The sequence below is a fragment of the Mustela lutreola genome, chromosome 1 (assembly GCF_030435805.1).
Source record: "Mustela lutreola isolate mMusLut2 chromosome 1, mMusLut2.pri, whole genome shotgun sequence".
In the NCBI taxonomy this organism is placed as follows: domain Eukaryota; kingdom Metazoa; phylum Chordata; class Mammalia; order Carnivora; family Mustelidae; genus Mustela; species Mustela lutreola.
The window spans coordinates 229160197-229187837 of record NC_081290.1 but is presented as its reverse complement, the minus strand read 5'-3'; the positions used below and the strand labels follow the sequence as shown (position 1 = coordinate 229187837).

Genomic DNA, 27641 nt, shown 5'->3' with positions numbered 1-27641 from the left:
ACATTGGTACAGCACTTATATGAAAAAAGCAACAAAATATAGCTTTATGCTTTCACGTGCTTGATTGATATTTTTCATTTTATCCTTAGGGTGCAAGTCCCAGCACTCTTAAGGAGTTTTTGTGAGTGCTAGAAGGTCAGTAATTTGAATTATGGCCTGAATAAACACTGTTTGGTTCACTTGGTTTCAAAATCCCTTTATTTCCCCTGTTGTAATTCATAACTTTAAAGTACAAGTGCAATTTCTTTAAGGTGGATCTCTAATTTTGGATAACCCCCTTTCAGATCAGAAATCAACATGCAGACTGAAATCTTAAAATATATTTTATCATTTGTCTATAGCCTAAAAAATGCTCTTAAGGACTTCTAGATTTATTTTGCTGAAATTTTGTCATGTTAGAAGCCTCCATGGTAACTCTAGTTTTTAAACATGGGAATTATTTGACACAAGTGTGAATGCTTCCCCTTCCTTGCCCATGACAGACATTATTAATTGACTGTGGCATACTTCCCTGCCAAGCCTTGGTGAATCCTTAACCTGTGTCACAGAGTCCTTATAAACGCTGCTCCAGGAAGCTACTACCATGAGTTCAGAGTTGGCAGATGTGAAGATGTGAAACCTAATTACCATTACCACTATAATTGGTTTGACTGTGGTAGTAGCTATGAGTTCTTTGGATTCTCAGGGGTATCAGAATTTGGGGAAAAGATATATAGCATTTTATATGTATATATATAAAAGATATATAACATTTTTTAGTGGAACAAAAAAAGACTACATAAAATATATCTCCAGATTGAATTGATCCATTACACCTTTACTGAATAGTAGTAGTAATCTAATAACTGCTGTTTGTTGACTGCCAAATATTGACCACCTGCTATGTGCCTAGCACTATGTTAGATGCTTCACATCATTATCTCATTTAGTCCTTGTAATGATTTGCAAGGTAGGTATTATTATCCCTATTTTATAGATGAAAATAGGAGTCCAGAGATTTTAACCTGTCCCGGGACCTGCCATTTGTCAGTGGCCAAAACAGAATTAAGCTCAGGTTCATTTGACTCTTAAACTTCTGGTCTTTTTACCATTTTGTCTATTTCTTCTCAGTTTATACGATAGCTTTTGATTGTTTTTGTAATAATGCTATATAGATATTTGCTGACCAAGTCTATCTAGAAGTATACTGGTCAACTCTATATAGATGTTTGCTGGTCAAGACTTAGATATCTGTCTAAACTCATCAAATAATTGACAAACTGCTTAAAGTAGTGGATATGTAGTTACGTCTTATAATTCTCCATGATACTGCAAATGTATAATAATGATGATATAGACAAAATAGTGATGATATAGTCATCTTTGAGGTGTCAGTATTGAGTGCAGACATACTCAGTAAATTTTGACCAACTGATGTAATATCAGGCCTTCTTTAGGACTAATATGAAAATGAAAGAGAATTTCTCCCTTAATTTCTTCGGATTTTTCAAAACAGTTTTCTGCCCTAGATAGGTAGAGGGAATTTTGGTGAAAGAACAAAAAGAAACTCTGCTCTGTTTTGGGAATCACCATACCACCATTATGCCCACCCAGAATAAAACCGTGATACTGTAGGTTTGTAAATGATTTTTGTGTTCTCAGCTGTAAAATGGGGATAATAATAGTGTCTGTGTTACAGAATTTTAGGGAGATTGAAATTTAGCTAATGCACATTAGCTCTAGGAGTTCATCTTGTTTATGTTATTTTCCTTAGGCCTACAGTTTCTCTATATCAAGTCCTATTGACTCTACCTCTTAAAAGAATCTGCATGTGATCACTTCTCTTTATTTCCACTATTAATACCCTAGTCCAGGCAGCCTCTATCATTTCCTGCCTGCTCTACTGCAACAGTTTATTTACTAGTCTCACTGCTTCCATTTTTGGCACTCACCACATAACAGCTAGAATCATCTTTTAAAATATAAATCAAATTTTGCTGTTTCCTCACTTAAAAATCCCCCTATGGCTTCCTGTTGTACTTAGTATAAAATTTAAATCCTTTACTCTGGCTTATAAGTATAACCTGGCCTCTCCTTACTTTACCAACCTCTCCTTGCTTTATATAGTTTTTGCTACACTGACTTTCTTTGTTTTTAAATACATCAAGCTGATTCCAGCTATAGGTCCTTTGCTCTGTTGTGTTTTTTTCATCTGAAATTTTTTGCCTCCCTCTGTCTTATACACTTTTCTAGCCACACAGGCTAACTTTGAAGTCTCTTTCCTGCTTCTTTTTTCCCCCCTCCATTCCCCTGTATCAAGCTATGAGCAAATCCTGTTGATTTTATCTTTAAGTATATTCAGAATCTGTTTACTTTTCATCACTTCTGCTACACTTTGGTCACGACCATCTCTGCTTGCTTTATTCCAGGAGCATCCTAATTGTCTCCCTCTTTCTACTACCTTGCCCTACTGTACTCTTCATCTAGCAGACAGTAATGCTTTTTAAAAAATATTTTTTGGAATAGTTTTAGATTTACAGAAAAATTGAGGAGATAGTGCAGAGAGTTCTCATATACCCTATACTCAGTTTCCACTGTTCTTAACATTTTATATTACTGTGGTACTTTGTTGTAATTAATGAACTGGTATCGATGCATTAAGATTAACCAAAGTCCATGGTTTGTTCAGATTTCTCTCTTACAGGATACCACATTACATTTACATGTCATGTCTTCTTAGGTTCCTCTTGGCTGTGAAAGTTTCTCAAGACTTCGCTTGTCTGTGACAGCTTCTCAAGACTTCGTTTGACCAGTATTTTAAAGAGTACTGGTCAGATATTTTGTAGGAGGCTCCACTATTGGAATTTGATATTTTCTCATCATTAGACTAGGGCTTGGGGTTTTTGGAAGGCAGACCACCTTGATAAAGTGCCATTTTCATTTATCATATCAAGGATATATAGCATCAACATGATTTTTTATCATCTGGTCTCCCATTACATCCCTGATTCTATCTCCTACTACTCTCTGTGTCCTAAATTCCGGTCCCATTCATTAAGTCCTTGAAATTTATTGAAGATACCAAACTTGCTTCTGCCTCAGGGCCTTTTTATTTGCTGTTTTCTGTGCCATTGGAGCACTTCTTCAAGGTGGCAACATGGTTCACACACCTGCTTCTAGCTTCTGCTCAAATGTTACCTTACCAGAGAGATTTTCATGGACTCCTGTATAAACAATAATACAGTACTCCCAGTATTCTTTATTTCCTACCCTACTTAGTGTCTGTTCCATTTATCTCTATATGACCTATATGTGACATATATTTTCTAATTTGTTTATTGTTTTCTTCCCCGCCTATAAGAATTTAGCTCCATTAAAGTATGAACTTTGTCTCCTTTGTTCATTCCACTATCCCCAGCATCTAGAACCATGCCTGGCACATAGTAGATGCTCAACAAATATTTATAAATGAATGATTATCCAAATTACTTTCTAGAAAGATTGTGCCCATTATACTCCCTAAGCAGTATATTGAAATGCTTATTTCATGGTATCTTACATAGCATTGAACATTATTTTTAAAAATACTTGGTAAAAATTGTTTCTTTTAAACATATTTTGATGGTTACTAGTAGAGGAAAGCTTACACATATTTTTAGTTGTGTATTTCTCTTTGGTGAATTGTTTCTTCATATTTCATAAGCTATTTTTAGATTATATGTAACTATGAGTCTAGATACATTAGTAGTATAGTGTGTTCATAAAAATAACTTATTTTTCCTTCCTTAGGTTATTATAGTGACCACATCACCAAGCTCAACCTTCGTGCCCAACATTCTCTCCAAATCCCATAACTATGCAGCAGTCACTAAGCTTGTACCAACATCAGTCATTGCTTCCACAACCCAGAAGCCACCAGTGGTTATAACTGCTTCACAGTCCTCCCTGGTCAGTAGTAGCAGCAGTGGCAGCAGCAGTTCTACACCATCACCTATTCCTAACACAGTTGCAGTGACAGCTGTGGTATCTTCCACACCATCCGTGGTCATGTCAACAGTAGCACAAGGTGAGTGGTGACCTGCCGTGTAATTCTATACCTGTGGTGTATGGGGATTTTAAAGACAACCAGCTGTATATTTTTCTGCTTTGGGTATGAGGATCCCTGCATTTTATATCAGCAGCTCTTAAATGAGGAACTTGAAATTACAATGGACTTTTGAGCAACACGGGGGTTAGAACACTGACCCCTGGCACAGTTGAAAATCCATGTATAACTTTGACTCCCCCAGAATTTAACTACTAATAGCCTCCTTTGACCAGAACCCTTATTGATTAACAATCAATATATTTCATATATTGTAGCCATCAAATACTGTATTCTTACAGTCAGTTAAGCTAGAGAAAGGGAAATGTTATTAAAATCACAAGGAAGAGAAAATACATTTTTCATACTGTACTGTATTTATTGAATAAATCTGTGTACGAGTGGACCCATACAGTTCAAACCTGTGTTCTTCGAGTCAGTCTTACTCAAGATTCTTAGGCGGGGGCGCCCGGGTGGCTCAATGGGTTAAAGCCTCTGCCTTCTGCTCAGGTCATGATCTCAGGGTCCTGGGATTGAGCCCCGCATCGGGCTCTCTGCTCAGTGGGAGCCTGCTTCCCCCTCCCTCTCTCTACCTGCCACTCTGCCTACTTGTGATCTCTGTCTGCCAAATTTAAAAAAAAAAAGAAAAAAGATTCTTAGGGGAAACATTAAGTATACAGCTTTTTCAGAGTAAGTAACCCACTGATAAGAAGCAGGAGGAAGAGGATGAGTTCAAGGACATGACATTCACCTTTTCTTCAGTCTTCCTAAGTTTTTCTCTATGGTAGATGATGGGAGATATTAAAAGGAGCTAAGGCTGAACTGAAGAACAATTGCTTCTTAATAATTCCAGAGGAAAGGAAATGTGGAAATCTTAGTTCCGTATTAGTCTAAATAAGTTTTGCTCTCTTCCATATCCTTGTCTTCCTCCCTATGAAAGCCAGATAGCACACTTTCAGTAATCTTTTTCATAGTGCTAGTGAGTCTTAAGATGGGGATGGGAGAGAAGTACTGTACAGAAATCACACTCATGGTTGTGGTCTATCAAAGGGAGCATAGAGACAATATGGAATACAACTTAGTTTTAGTTTTCATTGAATTTTACTTGAACAATACATAGCTAAAGATAGAGTGGGACTTGAAAGTGTCCTAGTTTATGAGCTAGTAGTGAATGCAAGCACTAGCATAGGAAAACAGAAGTATTTTTCATCATTGTTATAGTAATGTATAGTGTGTTCTCTGCAGCTGCGTAGGCAAGGAAGAAGCTATATAGATGTGACGCCATCAGTATTCCTTTACTTTATAGCTCCAGTGCTAGGATGTGAAAGCAGCTGTCATTATTTCCTGGCTCTTACACCTATTTAATGTCTCCATCAAGGACGGGAAAATAGTAGTCTTGAAATTTTCTTTTATTTGTTATTTTAAGTAATTAAAAAAAATTCCAACTTTTCTATTTGCATAGCGGTAAACTATAATAATTTTTATACAGAAAGTTTGTTGAAAATGTTAGTTACAAACATGATCCAAATTCATCATTTTAAAATCTGAAGGTGAGAGAAGGGGCGGCTACCTCTATCCTTACCTGAGTGACCCTTGTATCAAAACTATCATCCACTGATAATTATTTTTTCCTTCCAGTACTCATCACACAGTTTGTTGAAGTTTTATTGAACTATTAGAAGAATTACTGTTTTTCCAAAGGAAGATGTTATTACTTGAGATAAAAGGGGAGTTCCCTTGGCCACTAATGAAATATCTTTTTTTTTTTTTTAAAGATTTTATTTATTTATTTATTTGAGAGAGAGAGAGTGTGTGCCCTAGCAGAGGGAGGAGCAGAGGGAGAAGCAGACCACCCCATGCCCCAGGACCCTGGGATCATGACCTGAGCCAAAGGCAGACACTTAGAGACTGAGTCACCCAGGAATCCCATTACTAATGAAGTATCATTAGGCAAATTGAATATTCCATTCTTCTATTTCTCACACTATTTTTTCTAGGTATCCTCTGAAACTCTTGGGAATTTAGGACTTCCCTGTTTTCTCCTTTGCTTCTTATAGTATTCTGTATCTTTTTGAGCTTCAGGTAGTTATTGGGGAATTGAACAGAATATCTCGAATTCACTGGAATTCGATAGAACATGAGAGCTATAAAAATAAACTCATGAATGCAGATACTCAGGGAAACTATGATTCTTTTGAGTCTTTGAGATATTTAATTTAGCTATTACTAAAATATTACTAAAAAATTAAAGCAATTCCTTTTAAAAAAGGTAAATAGTGGAAGTGGTAATATACAGACCAGAGCTGTCATTCTGACTATAGGGCTAATGTAGCAGCTTCTGTGTGGCTGACTGGGGGACAAGGGTATTCAGTGTCTACTTTTGTTGCAGACTAGAAACAGGCTATTTCAGAGTTGATGTATCTGTCTCTGGTTATTCTTATAAGGGCAGCTGGTGGTAAAAGGGGGAAGAGTCTTAATGGCGGCAACTTGGTAGGTGATTTCATGTTTAAAAGTGTAGAGATGGCTCCAAAGGTAGGGGGTATGTTCTTATGGTTGGTTTATGCCAAGGGGATGGAAAGGAACCCCTTAAATTTCAAATACGGGAATTCTTAAAATTTTGCCAATGAGAGTGGTTATTTGGGATTTGTCATCTGAAAGTTTAGAGGATGATTTAGGAGTGCCTCGGTGGCTTAGTCAGTTAAATGGCTGCCTTTGGCTCAGGTTGTGATCTCAAGGTCCTGGGATCAAGCCCCATATCAGGCTTCCTGCTCAGCGGGGAGTTTCCTTCTTCCTCTCCTCTGCTGCTTCCCCTGCTTGTGCTCTCTTGGTTGTGCTCTCTCTCTCTCAAATAAATGAATAAAATCTTTAAAAAATAAATAAATAGGGGCGCCTGGGTGGCTCAGTGGGTTAAGCTGCTGCCTTCGGCTCAGGTCATGATCTCAGGGTCCTGGGATTGAGTCCCGCATCGGGCTCTCTGCTCAGCAGGGAGCCTGCTTCCTCCTCTCTCTCTCTCTCTCTCTGCCTGCCTGTCTGCCTACTTGTGATCTCTCTGTGTCAAATAAATAAATAAAATCTTTAAAAATAAATAAATAAATAAATAAATAAATAAATAAAAGTTTGAAGGATGACTTAAAAACATTTTTTATTATGGAAAATTCCAATCACATGTAAGTAGAGAGACCAGTAGAATGAACCCCCATGAGCCCATTGCCCAGCTTCAGAGATGGACAATATATGGTCAGTCTTATTTCATCTATACCTGTTATTTCCCTCCACACACCGTTGACCTGGATGTTTGGAAGCAGATCCCAGACATTATATAATTTCAACTATAAATACTTCAGTATGTATCCCTGAAAAAAAGATCACAACTCACAATGCCACTATCACCTAGGATTTTTAACAATAATTTCTTGATATAATAAAATATTCAGTTCCTATCCAAGTATCCTGGATCATGCGTAAAAAAATTTTTTAAAATTGGGATCCAAAGTCCATACATTGATTGATATGGTTATGTCTTTTTAAACTTTATAAGTCTATCTTCCTTCCCCCCCCCCCCCTTTGCAGTTTATTTGTTGAAGAAATCTGTCATTTTTCATGAGAGTTTCCCATAGTCTAGATTTTATTGATTTTTATCTGCATGGTGTGGTTTAACAAGTGCTCCTGTTCCATGTATTTCCTTCCATAAAACTGGTAGTTAAATCAAGAAGCTTGATCAGATTTAAATCTGATTGTTTTGGGGAGATGTGGGATTGAATATTTTTTTAAAAAGATTTATTTATTTGAGAGAGAGAGAAAACACGATTGGGGGAAGGGGGCAGAGTGGAAGAGGGACAAACAGACTGTCCCCTAAGTGGGGCTTGATCTCAGGACCCGGAGATCATGACCTGAGCTGAAGTCCAACACTTAACTGATTGAACATTTGAACATTTTTAATAACCTTTTTTTCCCCTTTAATTAGTTTTTTATTTGTTTTTATGTTTTTTAAATATGTAAGTACGTATGTACGTAATTATATTTTCTCTTTCTGTTTAATGGAAAGTAAAATGCAGATACATACTGTGCACTTCAGTGTTGAAAGAGATAATTTTTAATTTGGTGGTCTTAAGTCTGGTGCTGGCAATACAAAATGATGGTGATAAGTTGAAATGTGCTTTATGTGCATGGAAAGAAGTTTATTAGATGACTGCTTCATATTTGATTCCTCTTCTTTTTTCTCCTGTAGATTGCATAGCTTTTTCTGTTATGTGTGTCCCTTCTTGTTCCTCATAAGCCACACAGGTTGATTACCATGACCTTTCTACTTTTTATTCTACCTGCTTCTCAGATAAATCCTGATGCTATTGTCTTTTCTCATATTTTGGTGAGAGAAATTTTCTTTCATGTCATTCTTCAACTTATATTCTTTTGTGGACTTCATGAATTATTTACCCAATACTGAATCTGTCTCCCACTGACCTTTTATTTTATGTCCTTGACCCCACCTCAACCTGAGTAACATATTGCTTTCAATTGTTTCCACTGAAAACTCCTGTTTTCTTCACTATATTGATTCTCTTTAGGGTCTCCCTGAATGGAGTTCCCGTTTTAACATTTCTGTTTCATGAAATCCTTTCCCTTATGAAATCCCCCAACCCTGTCATTTCAAAATGATCCTCATTTAGCACCTAAGTTTTTTAAAACCTCAAAGTATTAATGGATTAAATAATTTCAGAGAATAAAAGCCCATCAGTAATCCTACCACTGTATCACAATAGAACTTTCCATTTTATGTATTAATGCATTTTTACCCATGTGAATAAATTATTTATTTATTTAGAATTAGAAACTCATACTCCCTTTGGTATTATACTTTCTTCAAAACATTCTTCTATTTTTCTAAATACCCTAATTATTTTCAATGCTATTTAATATTTCTCTTTCTATTGTAGTTTATTAAATTCTCTCAATGTTGGGTATTTAGAGTATTTCTAGATTTTGATATTATAGATTTACCTATAGCAAATATCTTTGTGAATTTAATTGAGCCCTCTCTTAAAATCAGTTTTCAGGAGCAGGATTACCAAATCAGAGGGTTGGAAATTATTTTTTATAAGTACTGTGTGAGTTTTTCTTTTCTTTTTTTTTTTTTTTTTTAAAGATTTTATTTATTTATTTGACAGAGAGCACAAAGGGGGAATGAGAGGGAGAAGCAGAGTCCCCACTGGCCAGGAACCCCACTCAGGGCTTGATCCCAGACCTGTGGGATCGTGACCCAAGCCAGAGTCAGACACTTAACCAGCTGAGCCACCCAAGCTCCCTGAGGGACGGAATTTTGGGGGAGAGGTTGCTAAATATTATATTTTAGTTCCTTGAACTATATTATCTTAGAATATTTTACTAGTACGTTTCCACTGTTAAGTCTTTGTTCCTCCTATTCATAAAAGTTGGGAAGGAGTGTAATTTCTAGGATTAAAAAAAATTTTGAACGGCATACTGTTTAATCAGTCAGTTGTTTAATACTAGTTTTTTTTCCTTTAATCTCTATACAACAAAACACAGATAAGATTTTTAAAGCTATATACCTTCTTTCCTCTCCACTTAAATGATTTTTTTTTTTTTTTTAGTGTGTTTTTGGCTTCATTCTTTCTTTGGGGCTCATGTTAAAACTCCAAGCAGTTCGTGTTTATTCAGATACCTGTGTAGCCTGAACTGTATTTAATGTCTTCAAATATGGCCTATTATGTTTGCTTCAGTGCTATTCACTGTTGCCTGTATTCTTTTGGCATTCAGATGTTTGATTGTTTTGGAGCTCTGGGTTATTAATACATAAACTGAATTGCAAAATTTGATAAGCAATTGAATGACTTCATATAAATCTGAGCAATTTTTTTTTCCTCAAAGATTTTGTTTATTTATTTGACAGAGAGATAGCATGAGAAGGCAGAGCGGCAGGCAGGGAGAGAGAGAAGCAGGCTCTCCACTGAGCAGGGAGCCCGATGCTGGGCTCGATCCTAGGAGCTTGGGGTCATGACCTGAGCCGAAGGCAGCTGCTTAACTGACTAAGCCACCCAGGCACCCCAGCAATTGGTTTTTAATAATAAATTTTTTATCTTATTATTATCTCATAAAACCAAAAGTTCAGAAGCAGAGAAGTTCCAATTAAGTTTTTTTTTTTTTTTAATTTTCTTTATTTATTTGAGAGAGGGAGAGTGAGAGCATGAGAGGGGAGAGGGTCAGATGGAGAAGCAGACACCCTATGGACTGAGAGCCTGATACAGGAGTCAGGGCTGGGACTCCAGGATCATGACCTGAGCCGAAGATAGTTGCCACCCAGGTGCCCCCAGTTAAGTTAAATAGCTCACTGAAGCCATCAAGAAGTTTTTTCTAGGCTTTCCTTGTATGTCAGCTTTTTTTTCAGGTAGCTCACATCATGCAGAATGAGTGCAGCAATTTCATGTATCGCATCCAGATATGACAGCATCCAGATATGTCAGTACCCAGGAAGGTGGATCCTTTTGAGGGGAGAAAATGGGTTTTTGTTAGAAAGGACAAAAGGCAGAGGAGAAAGAATATTAACCGGGCAACTAGAAAGAAGTATATACTGCATTAGATTATTTGTAAATGGTTTTAGAAGAATTGACTTTTTATTTGGTCTTTTACATGTCAATGAGGTTAAATTGGTTAAAAGAATTGTTCAGATACCCTTTTTTTAATCTTTTTTTTTGGTCTACTTGTAATATCAGTTACTGAGAGAGGAGTGTAAATAACTTCAGCTGTAACTGTGGCCTTGTGCATTTCTCTTTACAGCACTATCAGTTTCATCTCCTGTATTTTGATCTCTTTTATTAGGTCCATGCACATTTAGGATTTCTGCCTTTTTATTAGTGAAGTGTATTTGACTTGTTTCTTTCTTTCTTTCTTTCTTTCTTTTTTTTAAAGATTTTATTTATTTGACAGAGATTACAAGTAGGCAGAGAGGCAGGCAGAGAGAGAGATGAGGAAGTAGGCTCCCCGCTGAGCAGAGAGCCCGATGCGGGGCTCGATCCCAGACCCTGGGACCATGACCTGAGCTGAAGGCAGAGGCTTTAACCCACTGAGCCACCCTGGCGCCCCTTTTTCTTTTCTTTTTTTTTTTTTTTAAAGATTTTATTTGTTTATTTGACAGATAAAGATTACAAATTGGCAGAGAGGCAGGCAGAGAGAGAGGAGGAAGCAGGCTCCCTGCTGAGCAGAGAGTCCAATGTGGGGCTCAATCCCAGGACCCTGGGATCATGACTTGAGCCGAGAGCAGAGGCTTTAACCCACTGAGCCACCCAGGCATCCCTTGACTTGTTTCTTGATGAAATCACCCCCTTTTTATAAAATGTTGCCTTTTTTCTCTGATGATATTTCTTGTTTTAATGTCTACCTTTCCTGATATTAATGTAGCCATGCAACTTTCTTGTAAGTAGTGTTTGCATGATATATCTTTTTTCATCCTTTTACTTTTAACCCATCTGTCCTTTGTGTTTAAGATGCATCTCTTGGGGCGCCTGGCTGGCTCAGTCAGAGCATGTGACTCTTGATCGTGGAGTTGTAAGGTTGAGCCCTACGCTGGGTATAGAGGTTACTTAAAAATAAAATCTCTTTAAAAATTAAGTAAAGGGACGCCTGGGTGGCTCAGTTGGTTAAGCAGCTGCCTTCGGCTCAGGTCATGATCCCGGCATCCTGGGATCGAGTCCCACATCGGGCTCCTTGCTCAGCAGGGAGCCTGCTCCTCCCTCTGCCTCTGCATGCCATTCTGTCTGCCTGTGCTCCCTCGCTCTCCCTCTCTCTCTCTGATAAATAAATAAAATCTTTAAAAAAAAATAAAAAAATAAAAATAAATAAAAATTAAGTAAATAAATAAAATGTATCTCTTATGAACATTATAGAGCTAAGGCTTAGTTTTTTAAATCCATGACCACCTCTGCCTTTTAATTGAATTACTGAGTCTGTTTATATTTAATGTAATTATCAATATGATTGAGTTCAAGTTCTTCTATCTTGAGAATTGTTTTTATTCATCCTTTCTGCTCTTTGTTTCCTTTTCCCTCTTTTCTCATCTTTTGGATTTATTGATTTTTTTTCTAAAAAAAGATTTTATTTTATCTCTTCCATTGGTTTCTTAGCTCTGTGTGTGTGTGTGTGTGTGTGTGTATGTATACTTTTTTTATAGATACTTTTTAAATAGTAGTAGAGTTGGGGTCTCAACTGTCACATATGGACATTCTGGGCCGAATAATTCTTTACTGTGAGGGGCTAACCTGTGTATTATGGGATGTTCTATAGCATTTCTGACCTCTGCCTACTAAATAAATAGCAGTAGTTGTAGCCCGTCATGACAATGAAAAATGTCTCCAGATTGCCACCTGTGGAAGTAGGAGGAGGCAAGCTGCTCTTGGTTGAGAACTGAGCTCTAGAGCTTACATTTTGCATTTTTAATTTGTAACAGTCTGTCTTGAAGGAATATGCCACTTCCCATATTGCGTTAGAATCTTAGAATAGTACACTTTTATTTTATATCTCATCCTGTGCTATGGTTGTCCTGCATCTTAATTCTCTACATTACAAACCCCACATTGCATTGTTATTATTTTTGCTTTAGACAGTTTTCTGTTAAAGATATAATAAAAGAGGAGTAAAAAGTCTTATATTTACCAAGCTCATTTTGTACTTTTCCTTCTCTAGCCCTGGGGTCAGCCATTTTTCCAAGGAACCCTGATTCCATTAGTGGAAAGTAAGAATCTGAGTACTAGATATGCTACTGATATGTGTGTACATTTATATGTACACATATTTATATCTATATTTATTTCTGTATATTGAAAACTGTGGGTTCATACTGATAAATCTAATTTCAATCAAACAGCTCTAGTTTTTTCTTTTCCCTTCTTTGATAGTGAAAAACCTGACTTCCATTGTCTTCCATATATTGACTTATTTTGTCAGTTCCCAGTATGCAACCAGTCTGTTGTTGCTGTTGCCCCACCACCATGCAGTACCTCTCACTCCACTCAGGCTCTGACATCCTGTAGACTCCTGCATCACCCCACCTATTTCTGACACTCCCCACATCACCCTTTTGCATGGATGCCAGTCTCATCCTTCTCAGCTCTAATACCTATGGCTGGCTTTCCTCCCACCCAGAAGGCCTTTTCATTTAGTTTGGATTCTGATACTACCTTAGCTACCCCTTCCAGTGGACATTCTGCTAAAGCTTTGGGTCTGTTTGTTAGGTGGCTCACACTCACTTGCTTGGGCTCTAGCTCTACATGTGTGCTGTCTCCTGAACTTCCCCAGCATGGACACCCTCCTCATCCTCTCCTGATTCCCATGCTAGCCCCATTTCTGCAGTGAGCTCTAACATTTCATGCTAAGCTACTCTTCTCTTTAGTTGCCTAGTTGTTCATCTTGCTTTGCACCAGCTGATAGCTTTAGTGCTGAATTGTTTGGGAAACAAAGGGCCGAAGGAAGAGGACATTTCACTTATTTAAAACAAAAATAGTCTTCATTACAGTTTATGGTAATAGATTTGTATAGTCATTTGATTATCTTCTCTTGTAACCTTTCTGAAGGTAAGGACTGTTTTATGAATACAATATGGTCCCAAGGAACTAGCATGAAGTATGTGCTCAGTAAATTTTTACTGAATGAACATTCTCAGATTAAGTACTTCAGTCAGGTCATACAGCTGTTAATGTGTTTATGTGTTGAAGGCACGATTTGGACATAGTTCTCTGATTCTAAAGTTATCCTAACTGCTTTTACATCACATACTTACACTATAAAAAACTATGGAGAACAGAGGGAGTTTCCCATGTACACAATTTATCTCAGTATAAGAGTTCATTATAGATTCAATATAAAGGTTAGAGCTTTTAAATAGTTTAGAAATAATATCATTCACTAATATAAAATTTTATATTCATGGAGTCATAAAATGTTGGTGCTGAATGGGGCTCCAGAGATAATCTCGTTCAGCACAGCTAAGCAATGTAACACAAACTTGTCAAATACTAGTATTTGGGGAGGGATGGGTTTGGGTGAGGTGGGAGAATGTGTAGGTAATGTGGATAAGCCCAGGTGATTCTGATTACACTCTTAGTCTCTTAAAATAGTTCTTAGTCTGTGATTTCACCTGATCCACACAGCAACCCTTAGAGACTTGCAGGGTAAGGAAAATTATCAGATGCAGGAGCTGAGGCCCCAGGAATTAGAATGACTTCCCGAGGTTTCTTTTCCATCGTTATCATTCTCCAGAAACATTTTACATAGGAACATGATAGTATTTAACATTTTTTCTATAATGCAATGTAATTGTCATAATGGGAGGTGTGGGAGAAGAAAGTATGAAATAGCCCAAGAATTTGGCAATTGGGCTAATAAATTTATGCTGTTCATTTCATTTCAGCAATGCTCAAAAAGTTGATGAGTTATATTCCAGGTTGTTAGGAAGATTAAATCATTTACAGATAATCATCCTGTTATGTAGTTGAGGAATTTTAAGAGAATTACTTGAGAAGTATCTGGGAGAGGGAAGGATTTCTCTCAAACTTGTACATCGTTAGTGTATGTTACTGGTACTTATCTATGCATGCTACTAATATTAGCATTGACTGAGAAGCAGTGTCTTAATACCTTATGTCATCAGAATTGTTTTGCTATGGATATATTGAGTATACCCGCTTGTAATTCTTCACAGATTACTTAATGACCCAGTTAGAGTTCTCAAGCAATGACTTTATTTTTTTTATTTTTTTATTTTTTTTAAGATTTTATTTATTTATTTGTCAGAGAGAGAGCAAGAGTGAGCACAGGCAGAGTGGCAGGCAGAGTCAGAGGGAGAAGCAGGCTCCCTGTGGAGCAAGGAGCCCGATGTGGGACTCGATCCCAGGACGCTGGGATCATGACCTGAGCCGAAGGCAGCTGCTTAACCAACTGAGCCACCCAGGCGTCCCTCAAGCAATGACTTTAATTTATAGATCATCAGAAATGAGATATAGGAAAACTGCTTTGCTATGCTGAGTAGTTCAAAAGATGAATGTTTCAGTGTGAAATATTTTCTCTGGCCTTGTTTAAATTGACTTGCTAGAACCTGAAAAGTAGTATTTTAAAAATGTATCACAAATAAGATTCAAAACTTAGTTTGCTGTGTTCTTATATTATTCACACTAAGAACTTGTGTTTTTCAAAAGAAAATTTATTGAGAGACATGTGAGTATTCCTCCTGTTATTTTCTCTCTTTTACTCTACTGTTCACCAAGGGGACATCAGTATTTTCAAGTGTGAGAGCAATGACACCTTCCTTGCCAAGTTTGAGGACTGTGTATCAAATATGTAAAACACCACATATTATGTATGACACTTAACAGGTGCTTGATCATTGTTTTTATTGATTTACCTAGTCTTTATTATCTACTACAAGAAGTAGCTTTAAGTATGCTTTGCTATTAAATAAATTCTTTGCTCCCTACTCTTTTGCAGGTGTGTCTACATCAGCGATCAAAATGGCATCAACCAGACTTCCTTCCCCCAAAAGTTTAGTGGGCACCCCAACTCAGATTCTTGCACAGTTTCCTAAACAGCATCAACAATCTCCTAAGCAGCAGTTACATCAAGTGCAGCAGCAGACACAGCAACATGTGGGCCAGCCTGCACCAGTATCTCATCAGCAGCAACCTCAGCAGTCTCCTTTGCCACCGGGTATCAAGCCAACTATTCAAATCAAACAGGAGTCAGGTAACTGGAAAATGTTTATAAGATATAATTCTTCCCTAGTCACTGCTTCTCTGAAGACTATGAGTATATATGGATATACAGTTTCCTCAAGCACCAGAATTTAAATTCCAAAATATGTTTTGAGAGCCTCCTGTTGCAAATACTTATATAAAGAAGTAGAGCTTGGGCATAGAAATGAGAAAAAAAGCAATTTGCTCAGCAGGAAGTTATTTTCATTGAACTCTCCAGGGAGGTAAGGAAGCTGAGGAAGCAAACCCAGATTTTAGAATTATATTCTGGATGCATTGGGGTTATAGAATGTAGGCAATTGAAAAATTAGTCTGGAGTTTTGTGTTAGAATGCTGTATTATGAATTTGGCATAAAATGGTATGAGCAGAAGCGCTAGGATTATAAGACACTGTGTACAATAAAGTTTGTGGAATAATAATTTGGGAGTTTATTGAAAGCATCTCTAGGACAGTTAGTTTAAGTTATTGAATCATAAAGTATTGAATAGAGGTGAACTGGGTGGCTCAGTTGTTAAGCGTTTTGCCTTCAGCTCAGGTCATGATCTCAGGGTCCTGAGATCGAGCCCCGTGTCAGGCTCCTTGCTGGAAGCCTGCTCCTTGCTGAAAGACTGCTTCACCCTCTCCCACTCCCCCTGTGTCTTCCCCCTCTCGTTGTGTGTGTCTCTCTCTGTCAAATAAATAAATAAAATCTTTTTTTAAAAAAAGTATGAATAGAAAAGCAGGTAGGATGGGGATTCAAACACAGGGAAATTAGAAAGACTCTTAATATACTTTATATCTTTAAGAAATAGAAATGGCCTTTTTTCTTCCTCCAATGAATCTGGACTTTATTTGGTGGTAAAAGAAGTGTTTGAAGATGCCAGCATTTTCAGTTTCATTTGTTTTATTTTTTGATAGGAACATTTTGTTATTAGTTTTTGATATATGCCTGACATATTTCAAACATTGTATTATAGATGTACAAGATAGTGATCTATGTATATATTTCAAAATGATTACAGCAAGTTTAGTCAACATTCATTATTATACATAATCATATTTTTTTTCTTGTGATGAGAACTTTTAAGATTTATTCTCTAAGCGGGACGCCTGGGTGGCTCGGTGGCTGCCTTCGGCTCAGGTCATGATCCCAGCATCCTGGGATCGAGTCCCACATCGGGCTCCTTGCTTGGTGGGGAGCCTGCTTCTCCTTCTGCCTCTGTCTGCCACTCTGCCTGTGCTCACTTGCTCTTGACAAATAAATAAATAAAATCTTAAAAAAAAAAAAGATTTATTCTCTAAGCAACTTTCAAATATAGTAAAGTATTGTTAACTATAGCCACCATACTATAGGTTACATGCTTAGGATTTATTTATCTTATAACTGGAATTTTATACCTTCTGACCACCTTTACCTATTTTGGCCAGCCCTCCATCCCTGCCTCTGGCAACCACCAATATTCTTTGTATCTGTGAGTCTTTTTTCTGTTTTGTATGTGTCTTTCTCTGTCTTATTTCACTTAACATAATGCCCTCAATGCCCATCCACATTGTTGCAAATGGCAGGATTTCTTTCTTTCTTTTTTAGTTTTTATTTTAACTCATTAGTTAACATACATTGTATTAGTTTCAAGTGTACAATATAGTGGTTCTACAGTTCCATATATCACCTGGTGCTCATCACAAGTGCACTCCTTAATCTCCATCACCTATTTCACTCATTCCCCCACTCCCCTCCCTTCTGGCAACCATCAGTTCTCTGTAGTTGAGTCTGTTTCTTAGTTTCTTTCTCCCCCTCTGCTTCTCTCTCTTTCCTTTTGCTCATTTGCTTTGTTTCTTAAATTCCACATTTCAGGGAAATCCTGCAATATTTGTCTTTGTCCAGCTGACTGACTTTTTTAGCATTATGTTCTCTAGCTCCATTCGTGTTGTTGTAAATGGCCAGATTTCATTCTTCTTCTTTATGGCTGAATAATATTCCATCACACACAAACACACGTATACACACACATAATGTCTTCCTTCTCCATTCATCTATCAGTGGACACTTTGGCTACTTCCATAGTTTAGCTATTGAAAATAATGCTGCAGTAAACACAGGGGTATATGTATCCCTTCAAATTAGTGTTTTTGTATTCTTTGGGTAAATACCCAATAGTACGATTGTTACATCATAAGGTAGTTCTATTTTAACTTTTTGAGAAACCTCCATACTGTCTTCCACAGTGGTTGCATCAGTTTGCATTCCCAACAGGAGTGCACAAGGGTTCCTTTTTCTTCACATCCTTGCCAACACCTGTTGTTTGTTGTATTTTTGATGTTAGCCATTTTGGTGGGTGTGAGGTGTTATCTCATTGTAGTTTGGATTTGCATTTCCCTGAGGATAAGTGATGATGAGCATTTTTTCATGTGTCTTTTGGCCATCTAGATGTCTTTTTTGGAGAAATGTCTGTTTATGTCTTCTGTCCATTTTTTAGTTGAATTATTTGGTTTTTAGGTGTTGAGTTTTATAAGCTCTTTATATATTTTGGCTATTAACCCTTTATCAGATATCATTATATTTTCTCCCATTCCATAGGTTTTAGTTTTGTTGATGTTTCCTTCACTGTCACTATACAGAAGCTTGCTATTTTGATGAAGTCCCCAAGTTATTTTTGCTTTTGTTTCCCTTGCCTTAGGAGACTTATCTAGAGAAAAAATTGCTACAGCCAATATCAGAGAAGTTACTACCTGTGTACCCTTCTAGGATTTTTATGGTTTTAGGTCTCACATTTAGGTCTGTAATCCATTTTAATTTATTTTTGTGTATGGTGTAAGAATGTGGTCCAGTTTCTTTTTCTTTCTTTCATTTTTTTTTTTTTAAAGATTTTATTTATTTATTTGAGATAGAGAACGGGAGAGAGAGAGAGAAAGCAAGCACCAGTGGGGGAACAGAGGGAGAAGCAGGCTCCCGCTGAGCAGGGAGCTTGATGTAGGGATCATTCCCATGACCCAGAATCATGACCTGAGCCCAAGGCAAATTCTTAACCGACTGAGCCACCCAGGTGCCCCAAAAGTGGTCCAGTTTCATTCTTTTGTGTGTTGCTGCCCAGTTTTCCCGATACCATTTGTTCAAGATACTGTCTTTTTCCCATTGGATGTTCTTTCCTGCTTTGTCAAAGATTGATTGACCATTTGTTTAAGGGGTTTATTTCTGGGTTTTCTGTTCTGTTCCAGTGATCTTTGTGTCTTTTTTTGTTTTGTTTTGTTTTTTTAATATTTTATTTATTTATTTGACAGACTGAGATCACAAGTAGGCAGAGAGGCAGGCAGAGAGAGAGGGGAAGCAGGCTCTCTGCTGAGCAGAGAGCCCGATGGGGGCTCTATCCCAGGACCCTGAGATCATGATCTGAGCCGAAGACAGAGGCTTAACCCACTGAGCCACCCAGGTGTCCTTATGTGCCAGTACCACACTGCTTTGATGACTACAGCTTTGTATTATAACTTGAAATCTGGAATTGTGATGCCTCCAGCTTTGCTTTTCTTTTTCAAGATTGCTCTGGCTATTTGGGGATTTTGTGGTTCCATACAAATTTTAGGATTGTTCTAGCTCTGTGAAAAATGCTGGTGGTATTTTGATAGGGATTGCATTAAATGTGTTGCTTTGGGTAGTATAGACATTTTAACAACATTTGGGCTCTTAGTCCAGGAACATGGAAATGTCTTTCCATTTCTTTGTGTCATCTTCAATTTCTTTCAGCAGTGTTTTACATTTTCAAAATATAACTCTTTTGCCTCTTTGGTTAGTTTAATTCGTAGGTATTTTATTGTTTTTGGTGCACTTACAAATGGGATTGTTTCTTTCTTTCTTTTTTGCAGCTTCGTTATTGGCATATAGGAATAAAGCAGATTTCCGTACATTGATTTTTGTATCCTGTGAATTTTCTAACTTCATGTATTAGTTCTAGCAGGGTTTTTTTTGGAGTCTTTTAGGTTTTCTATACAGTGTCATGTCATCTGCAAATAGTGAAAGTTTGACTTCTTCCTTACCGATTTAGATGCCTTTTCTTTTTGTTGTCTGATTGCTGTGGCTAGGACTTCCAGTTCTATGTTGAATAAAAGTGGTGAGAGTAGACAACATTGTTTTGTTCCTGAACTTAGGGGGAAAGCTCTCAGTTTTTCCCCATTGAGTATGATTTTTGCTGTGGGTTTTTCATAGTTGGTCTTTATAATGTTGAACTTCGCTCTAAACCTGCTTTATTGAAAGCTTTTACCATGAATAGACATTATACTTTGTCAAATGCTCTTGCTTTGTCTACTGAAATGATTATATGGTTCTTATCCTTTCTTTTATTGATGTGATGTATCATGTTGATTGATTTGTGAATATTGAATCACCCTTGCAAACCAAGGATAAATCCCACTTGATTGTGGTGAATGATTTTTTAAAATGTATTGTTGGATTTAGTTTGCTAGTATTTTGTTGAGGATTTTTGTGTCTTTGTTCATCAGAAATATTGGCCTGTAGTTCTTTTTTTTTTTCCCTCCTGGTATCTTTTTCTGGTTTTGGTGTCAAGGTGATGCTTGTCTTATTCCAAAACTTAATTTTTAATTATCTCTTTTGAAGAGCAGGGGTAGGAGATATTAAAAAATTTCTAGTGAGCAAGATGTAATTAATCACACAAATTCTAGTATAGCTCATAAAAGCTGTATGATATTATATACTTATTATGTTGTCTGGATTTACTTTTACTCTATGTGAAATGCTTATAAAAGCTTTTCTAGATTGACTCAAAAATCTGTCTGCTAACCCTATTTTCCCCATATGCCTTAAGCCTCAACTGTGGAGTCTTATGCCATGATTCTTTAGGAAGTCTAACCATCATAGGTATACAAGGAATATGTTATTAATAAAATTCCACTAATAGCTCTGAGTTGTTCATTCATACTAGATTTTGATTCTGTCTGGTTTATCAGTTTTTCCTTTTATGGATCATGTCTTGGGTATCAACTCAAAATACTTTGCATAGCTCTAGATTTTAGCATTTTTCTCTAAAAGTTTTATATATTTTTAATTATTTTTATTAACATAATGTAATATTTGCCCCAGGGGTATAGGTCTGTGAATTGTCAGGCTTACACATTTCACAGCACTCACCATAGCACATACCCTCCCCAATGTCCATAACCCAGCTGTCCCTACCCCCCACCCCCCAGCAACCCTCAGTTTGTTTTGTGAGATTAAGAGTCTCTTATGGTTTGTTACAGTTTTTTTTTTTTTAGTATCTAAGCCATAGTTTATTTTGAGTTAACTTTTTTTTTTTAAAGATTTTATTCATTCATTTGACAGAGACCACAAGTAGGTAGAGAGGCAGGCAGAGAGAGAGGGAGGGAAGCAGGCTCCCCGCTGAGCAGAGAGCCCGATGCGGGGCTCGATCCCAGGACCCCGAGATCACAACCCGAGCTGGAGGCAGAGGCTTTAACCCACTGAGCCACCCAGGTACCCCTTGAGTTAATTTTCATATAAAGTATGTGAGGTTTAAGTCAGGGTTAATTTTTTTGCCTGTGGATATAATTGCTTCTGTGCCCATTGTTGAAAAGGCTGTCATACTCTACTGAATTGCTTTGACACCTCTGTCAGAAATCAGTTGGGCATATTTGTGTGGGTTTATTTCTAGGTACTCCATTTGTTTCATTGACCTTTGTATCTCTCTCTTTGTTAGGACCATACTGTCTTGATTACTATAGCTATATAGTAAGCTTTAATGTAGATAGAGTGACTCCTTCCACTTTATTTTTCTATTTCAAAATTATTTTAGCTATTCTAGTTTTGTTGCCTTTCTAATTTAAGCTTAAATGTATCTGTGTACAGTAATACCTTACTGGGATTTCCTAGGAATTACATTAAACTTCTGGATGAGTTTAGAAAGAATTGACATCATGTTGAGTTATCCAGTTCATGAACAGAGTGTGGCATTCCATTTATTTAGGTCTTCTTTCACTTCTTTCATCAGTGTTTCACAGTTCTTAGTATGCAAATCCTGTACAAGTTTTGTTACATTTATACTTAACATATTTCATTTTCTCTGTGTTGTTTTATTTTCATTTCTCATATTGAGAGTGAGTTTGAAAAACTCTTTATGTTTGAGAGCCCTTTGTATTTCATTTTTTTGTGTACAATCTGTATTCATTGTCCATACTTCTGCTGTGGTATTTTTCTCATCAATTTCTGGGAATTTTACTATATCAGGATAATTAGCAAACCCTGTGTGTGTTTCATGATTTGCAGGGATTTTCCTCCCAGTTTGCTTGTCTGTTAACCTTATTTATGAGGACTTATGCTGTATAGATCTTTTTTTGTTTTTATATAGTTGAATTTATCAGTGTAGTCTTTAATGCTTCTAGATTTTTAGTTATGATTCACATTTTCTACATTTAAATATTTTTCCAATTTATCCCAGTATGAGGAATTGATTACGTATTGCAGTCTTGGGAAGTTGGTCTGTAGTTTTCTTTTTGTGTACAGTCTTTGTTAGGCTTTAGTTTAATATTATGTGCTTTTGAGAAAGAATTGCAGTGTTTTCTTTCTTAAAAATGCTTGGAATTAAAAAAAAGCTTATTGAGTTTTAATTTATATACCATTCAAATAACCATTCAAGTGACAGTTTAGTAGTAGTTAGTATATTCACAGATATGTGTGACCATCACCACAGTTAATTTTAGAACATTTTCATCACTTCAGAAAGAAACCCTGTAACCTTTAGTTATCATTCTCTACTCCCTATGACAGCCTCTCCAGCCCTAAGCAACCACTAATCTACTTTCTGTTTTTGGATTTTTATATGAATGGTCTCATGTAATATGTGGTCTTTTGTGACCAGTTTCTTTCACTTACCAGTGTTTTCAAGGTTCATACATATATTGGTATTTAATTTGTTTTTGTGGCCAAATAATACTTCACATTTTGTTTATCCATTTGTCCACTGATAATACATTTGGATTTTTTCCACCTGTTGGCTGTTATGAGTATATTCTCTGGAAAGTATTCATGTGTAAGTTTTGGGTATTCAGTTCTCTTGTGTATATATTTTGGAGTGGACATGCTCAGTTTATGGTAACTCTATAATTGTTTGAGAAACTACTAGACTGTTTTCCATAATGACTGTACCATTTTACATCTGCATTTGTGTATGAGGGTTCCAGTTTCTCTGCCTCCTTTCCAACACTTGATATTCTGACTTTTTGATTTTACCCCTCCTAGTTTCTATGAAGTGGTATTTCATTGTAGTTTTGATTTATATTTCTCTGATGACTAATGATGTCAAACATCTTTTCCTCTGCTTATTGGCCCTTTTTATATCCTCCTTGGAGAAATATTTATTTATATCCTTTGTCCACTTTTAAATTGGGTTGTCTTTTTATCAGTGAGTTGTAAAGATTTGTTTGTTGTTGGTTTTTTTTTTTTTTAGTTTACATATTTTTTATATTAAATCCTTGTTATTAGATACATGATTTACAAATATTTCCTGCCATTCTGTTGGTTGTCTTTTCACTTTCTTGGTGATGTCCTATTACAGAAGTTTTTTTTTTTTTTTTTTTTTAAAGATTTTATTTATTTATTTGACAGAGAGAGATCACAAGTAGGCAGAGAGGCAGGCAGAGAGAGAGAGGGAAGCAGGCTCCCCATTGAGCAGAGAGCCTGATGCGGGACTCGATCCCAGGACCCTGAGATCATGACCTGAGCCGAAGGCAATGGCTTAACCCACTGACCACCCAGGCGCCCCTACAGAAGTTTTTAATTTTGGTGATGTCTAGTTTATTTTTTCTAATGTTCCTTATGCTTTTGGTATCATGTTTAAGACTCTTACCAAATTCCTGATCATAAAGATTTATTCTTTTTCTAAGTGTTCGGTAGTTTTATCTCTTAAATTTAGGTCTTTGATCCATTTTGAGTTAATTTTGTTATGTGTGAAGTAAGCCTCCCATTTTGTTTTTTTGCATATGTCTATCCATTTGTTCTAGTACCATTTATTAAAAAGACTATCCCACCCCACCCCGCTGCCTGCTCCGTTGAGTGGTCTTGGCATCTTGTTGAAAAATCATTCGGTTTATTTCTGTGCTTTGAATTCTATTCCATTAATTTGTATGTGTATCCATATGCCAGTGCCACATTGTTTAGGTTACCATTGATTTGTAGTATGTTTTGAAACCAGGAAATGTAATTGCTATTATCTTGTTCTATTTTTAAAGATTGTTTTGACTGTTTGGGTTCCTTGAAATTCCATACGTATTTTGGAATCAGCTTATTAGTTTCTGTAAAGAAGTCAGCTGAGATTCTGATAGGGATTGCATTGCATCTGTGGGTCAGTTTAGGAGTATTACCATATTAATAATGTTTTTTGACCCATGAACACGAGATGTTTTCCCATTTATTTAGATCTTCTTTAATTTATATCAACAATGTTGTGTGGTGCCTAGAGTATAAGTTTTACACTTGTTTTGTCGAATTTATTCCTAAGTATTTTTTTGAAGCTACCATGAATGAAATTGTTAATTTCATATTTTGGATTGTTCATTGCTGATTTATACAAATAAAACTGATTTTTGTATTGTTTGATACCCTGTACCTTTGCTGAAGTCATTTTTAGTTCTAATAGTTTTAGGTGAATTTCTTAGGATTTCCTCGTAAAAGATCATGTGATCTACAAATGGAGATGATTTCTGCTGTTATAGTCTGGATGCCTTCTTTTTTGTTTTTTGTTTTTTGGAGGGGGGAGGTTTATTGTTGTTGTTGTTGTTATTTTGCCTAATTTCCCTGACAAGAGTCTCTAGTAAAATGTTGAGTATAACTTTTAAGAGTGCGTATCATTGTTTTGTTCCTTGTTCCTTCTTTTCATAGAACTTCTTTTAATGTCTTTTGTAAGGCAACACATTGTTACTAGCAACAAACTCCATTTTCATTTACCTGGTAAAGCCTTCATCTTCCCTATATTTCTGAACGATAGCTTTGCTGGATATTGGATTCTGCATTGGCAGTTTCTTTGAATACTTGGAATAGTTATTTCTTAATAACTGCTGAGAGGTCAGTTATTAACCTTAATGCGGTTCCTTTATAAGTGACGCTTTTTTTTTCATTACTTTCAAGATTTTTCTGTTGATTTTGACTTTCACCATTTTTAGTATGATGTGTCTGTTTGTAGATCTCTCTGTGTTTATTCTGTTTGGTGTTTGAAGAGCTTCCTGGATGTTTAAGTTACTGCTTTTCAATAAATTTAGGACATTTTCTGCTATTTCTTTGAATATTTCTTCTCTTTTCTTGCTGTTCTTTTCTTTTGGTAGTTCTCTTACTATAGGTTTGAGCACTTTTTCGTGTTCTACATTTCTCTGAGGTTCTGTTCATTTTTCTTCATTCTTTTTTCTTTGACATTTTTCAGCTTTCATAATCTCAGTTGCTCTTTTTTATTTTTTTAATATTTTTTCTTTGTTGGAGAGAATGAGAGAGAGAGGGCGAGATAGAGAGAGAGAGTGTGCGTGAGAAGGGGGAGAGTCAGAGGGAGAAGCAGACTCCCTGCCAAGCAGGGATCCAGGGAGTCCAGGATCATGACCTGAACTGAAGGCAGTCACTTAACCAACTGAGCCACCAGGCGCCCCACATTTGATTTTTAATTTTTTTCCTGCCAGTTCAGATGTACTCTTAAGCCCCTCTAGTGAATTTTTTATTTCCGTTATTATATACTTTTTAATCCCAAATTTTCCCTTTGGTTCTTTTTTTGTAATTTCTTCTGTTTTATTAATATTCTCTGTTTGATGCAACTTTGTTGTCATACCCTCTTTTACTTTTCTATAATCATGCTTTCCTATACTTCTGTGAACATGTTTATAACGGCTACTTTCAAGTCTTTTGTTGTTAAATCTGACATATGATGCTCTCATAGGGAATTTCTGTTGCCTGCTTTTTCCCCCAGTGTATGGGTCATATTTTCCTGTTTCTTTATACATCTCCTTGTAGTTTGTTGGAACTTAACATTCTAGATATTTATATTGCTAATTGAATTTATTTTACTTAATTATTTTTTTAAAAAGTAGATTCCTTGTCGAACATGGGCCTTGAACTTAGCCTGAGATGGTCACATGTTCTACCAAACTAAGCCAGCTAACAACCCCTTGATATTTTAGATATTAGACATTATATATTGTAGCTATAGACATTATATATTGTAGGTAGACACTGGTCTTGTACCTTCTCAATCTGTAATTTTGTTGTTGTTGTTATTTACTTCATTAAATGTTGTTTAGTAATTAGGTCACTTATTTTAGTGAAGTAATCTTCTGATGGTGTTGCTCAGGGAATCACAGCTCTTGGTATGCCCACAATTGTTCTGAGATGACAGTGATTCTCTCCTGCTCTTTCTCTGACCACACCCAGCTGTCAAACTACATTAACTGCTCTACTGTTTTCAAAAGTGTCTTGGAGTCTTAAGTTGCTTTGCGAACTAGTTTAAATTGTGGCTTCTTTGAAGGAATAGTTTCAGAGGTGTATTTGTTCCTACCACAAGAAGGTTCCTTCCAGCTTTATTATACCTCAGTTCTCTCCTGCAAGCTATCTGGCCTATTGTCTTGAATGTTGGTGGTGTTTTTTTTTTTTTTTTTTTTTTTTTAAGATTTTATTTATTTGAGAGAGAGAGCAGAATGAGAGAGGACATGAGCAGGGTGAAGGGCAAAGGAAGAGGGACAAGTAGATTCCCCTCTCAGCAGGGAGCCCTACTTGGGCCTCAATTCCAGGGCCCTGAGATTATGATCTGCATGAAAGGCAGATGCTTAGCCAGCTGAGCCACCCAGGTGCCTCGAATGTTTTTTTTCTTAAATCCATAAATTTTCTTCCAGTTGCCACATCCTTAGCTGTTCTTGAGAGGTTGAACTTTTTCATGTGGTATTACAAATGAAGTCAGTTCCTTTGGGAAGAGATTACAGACTGTTTTATTACCTATTTCTACTCTCAGGCAGCTCTGGAGCTCTTCTCTGAATGACACTGCTGCTCTAGAGGCTTGAGCATTCAGTGAAGGCAAGGGGTGGAGTGTGGGCAGTAACCTGATATACCCTCTTGGCTTGCTTCTCTAGAGCCACCACCTCACAAGCCAGGGCAGTGGTGATTAGGATTCCAGTTTCTCAGTAGCGTTGTGCCCAAAGTCTAGCCTTTGTTCCATAAGTTGGGGGCTTGGCCAAAGAAGGGAATGCTCACTTCTTGACATCACTTGCCTGGGGCTTAGCAGTACCTACCTGGGGGCAGGATGAGGTAAACTGAAGTCTTGGGGCTCCTCAGAAGTAAACCCTCCAACAAGGAGCTCAATAAGCGGAAATCTTGTGTTCTTGACTACAGCAGTCTGGAGAGGAGTTTGCCTCATTCGTAGTGGGTAGGGAGGGACAAGTCTTAGTTTAAATACCACAGATCTCTCCTTTCTTTCTTTCTTTCCTTTTTTTTTTTTTTTTTTTTAAAGATTTTATTTATTTATTTGACAGTCAGAGATCACAAGTAGGCAGAGAGGCAGGCAGAGAGAGAGGAAGGAAGCAGGCTCCCTGCTGAGCAGAGAGCCTGATGAGGGACTCCATCCCAGAACCCTGGGATCATGACCTGAGCCAAAGGCAGAGGCTTAACCCACTGAGCCACCCAGGCTCCCAGATCTCTCCTTTCTTACTGAATTTTTCTGCATATTCTTGAATAAATTTTTCCTCATTTGTCCTTGGGACTATTTCCTGAGCTTCTCATTGGTATCATTTTACTAGTTCCATTGGGTTAGCAGATTAGCAGAGCTCCTCATGCTCTCTTGTCAGAAATTGATCTCTGAATGGTTTTTGTTTTTAATTGAGA

General features: G+C 36.9%; 1 protein-coding gene across 12 annotated transcripts in view; it reads left to right on the top strand.

Moving 5' to 3' along the window:
- Positions 1 to 27641, top strand: part of EMSY (EMSY transcriptional repressor, BRCA2 interacting) — a 97903-nt gene that overhangs the window by 22981 nt on the left and 47281 nt on the right. For all 12 annotated transcript variants that reach the window (XM_059188449.1, XM_059188441.1, XM_059188501.1 and 9 more), the window contains 2 exons: positions 3769 to 4045; positions 15554 to 15808. In XM_059188449.1, coding sequence (XP_059044432.1) covers positions 3769 to 4045; positions 15554 to 15808 — 532 coding nt within the window. The remainder of the gene's footprint in view (positions 1 to 3768; positions 4046 to 15553; positions 15809 to 27641) is intronic.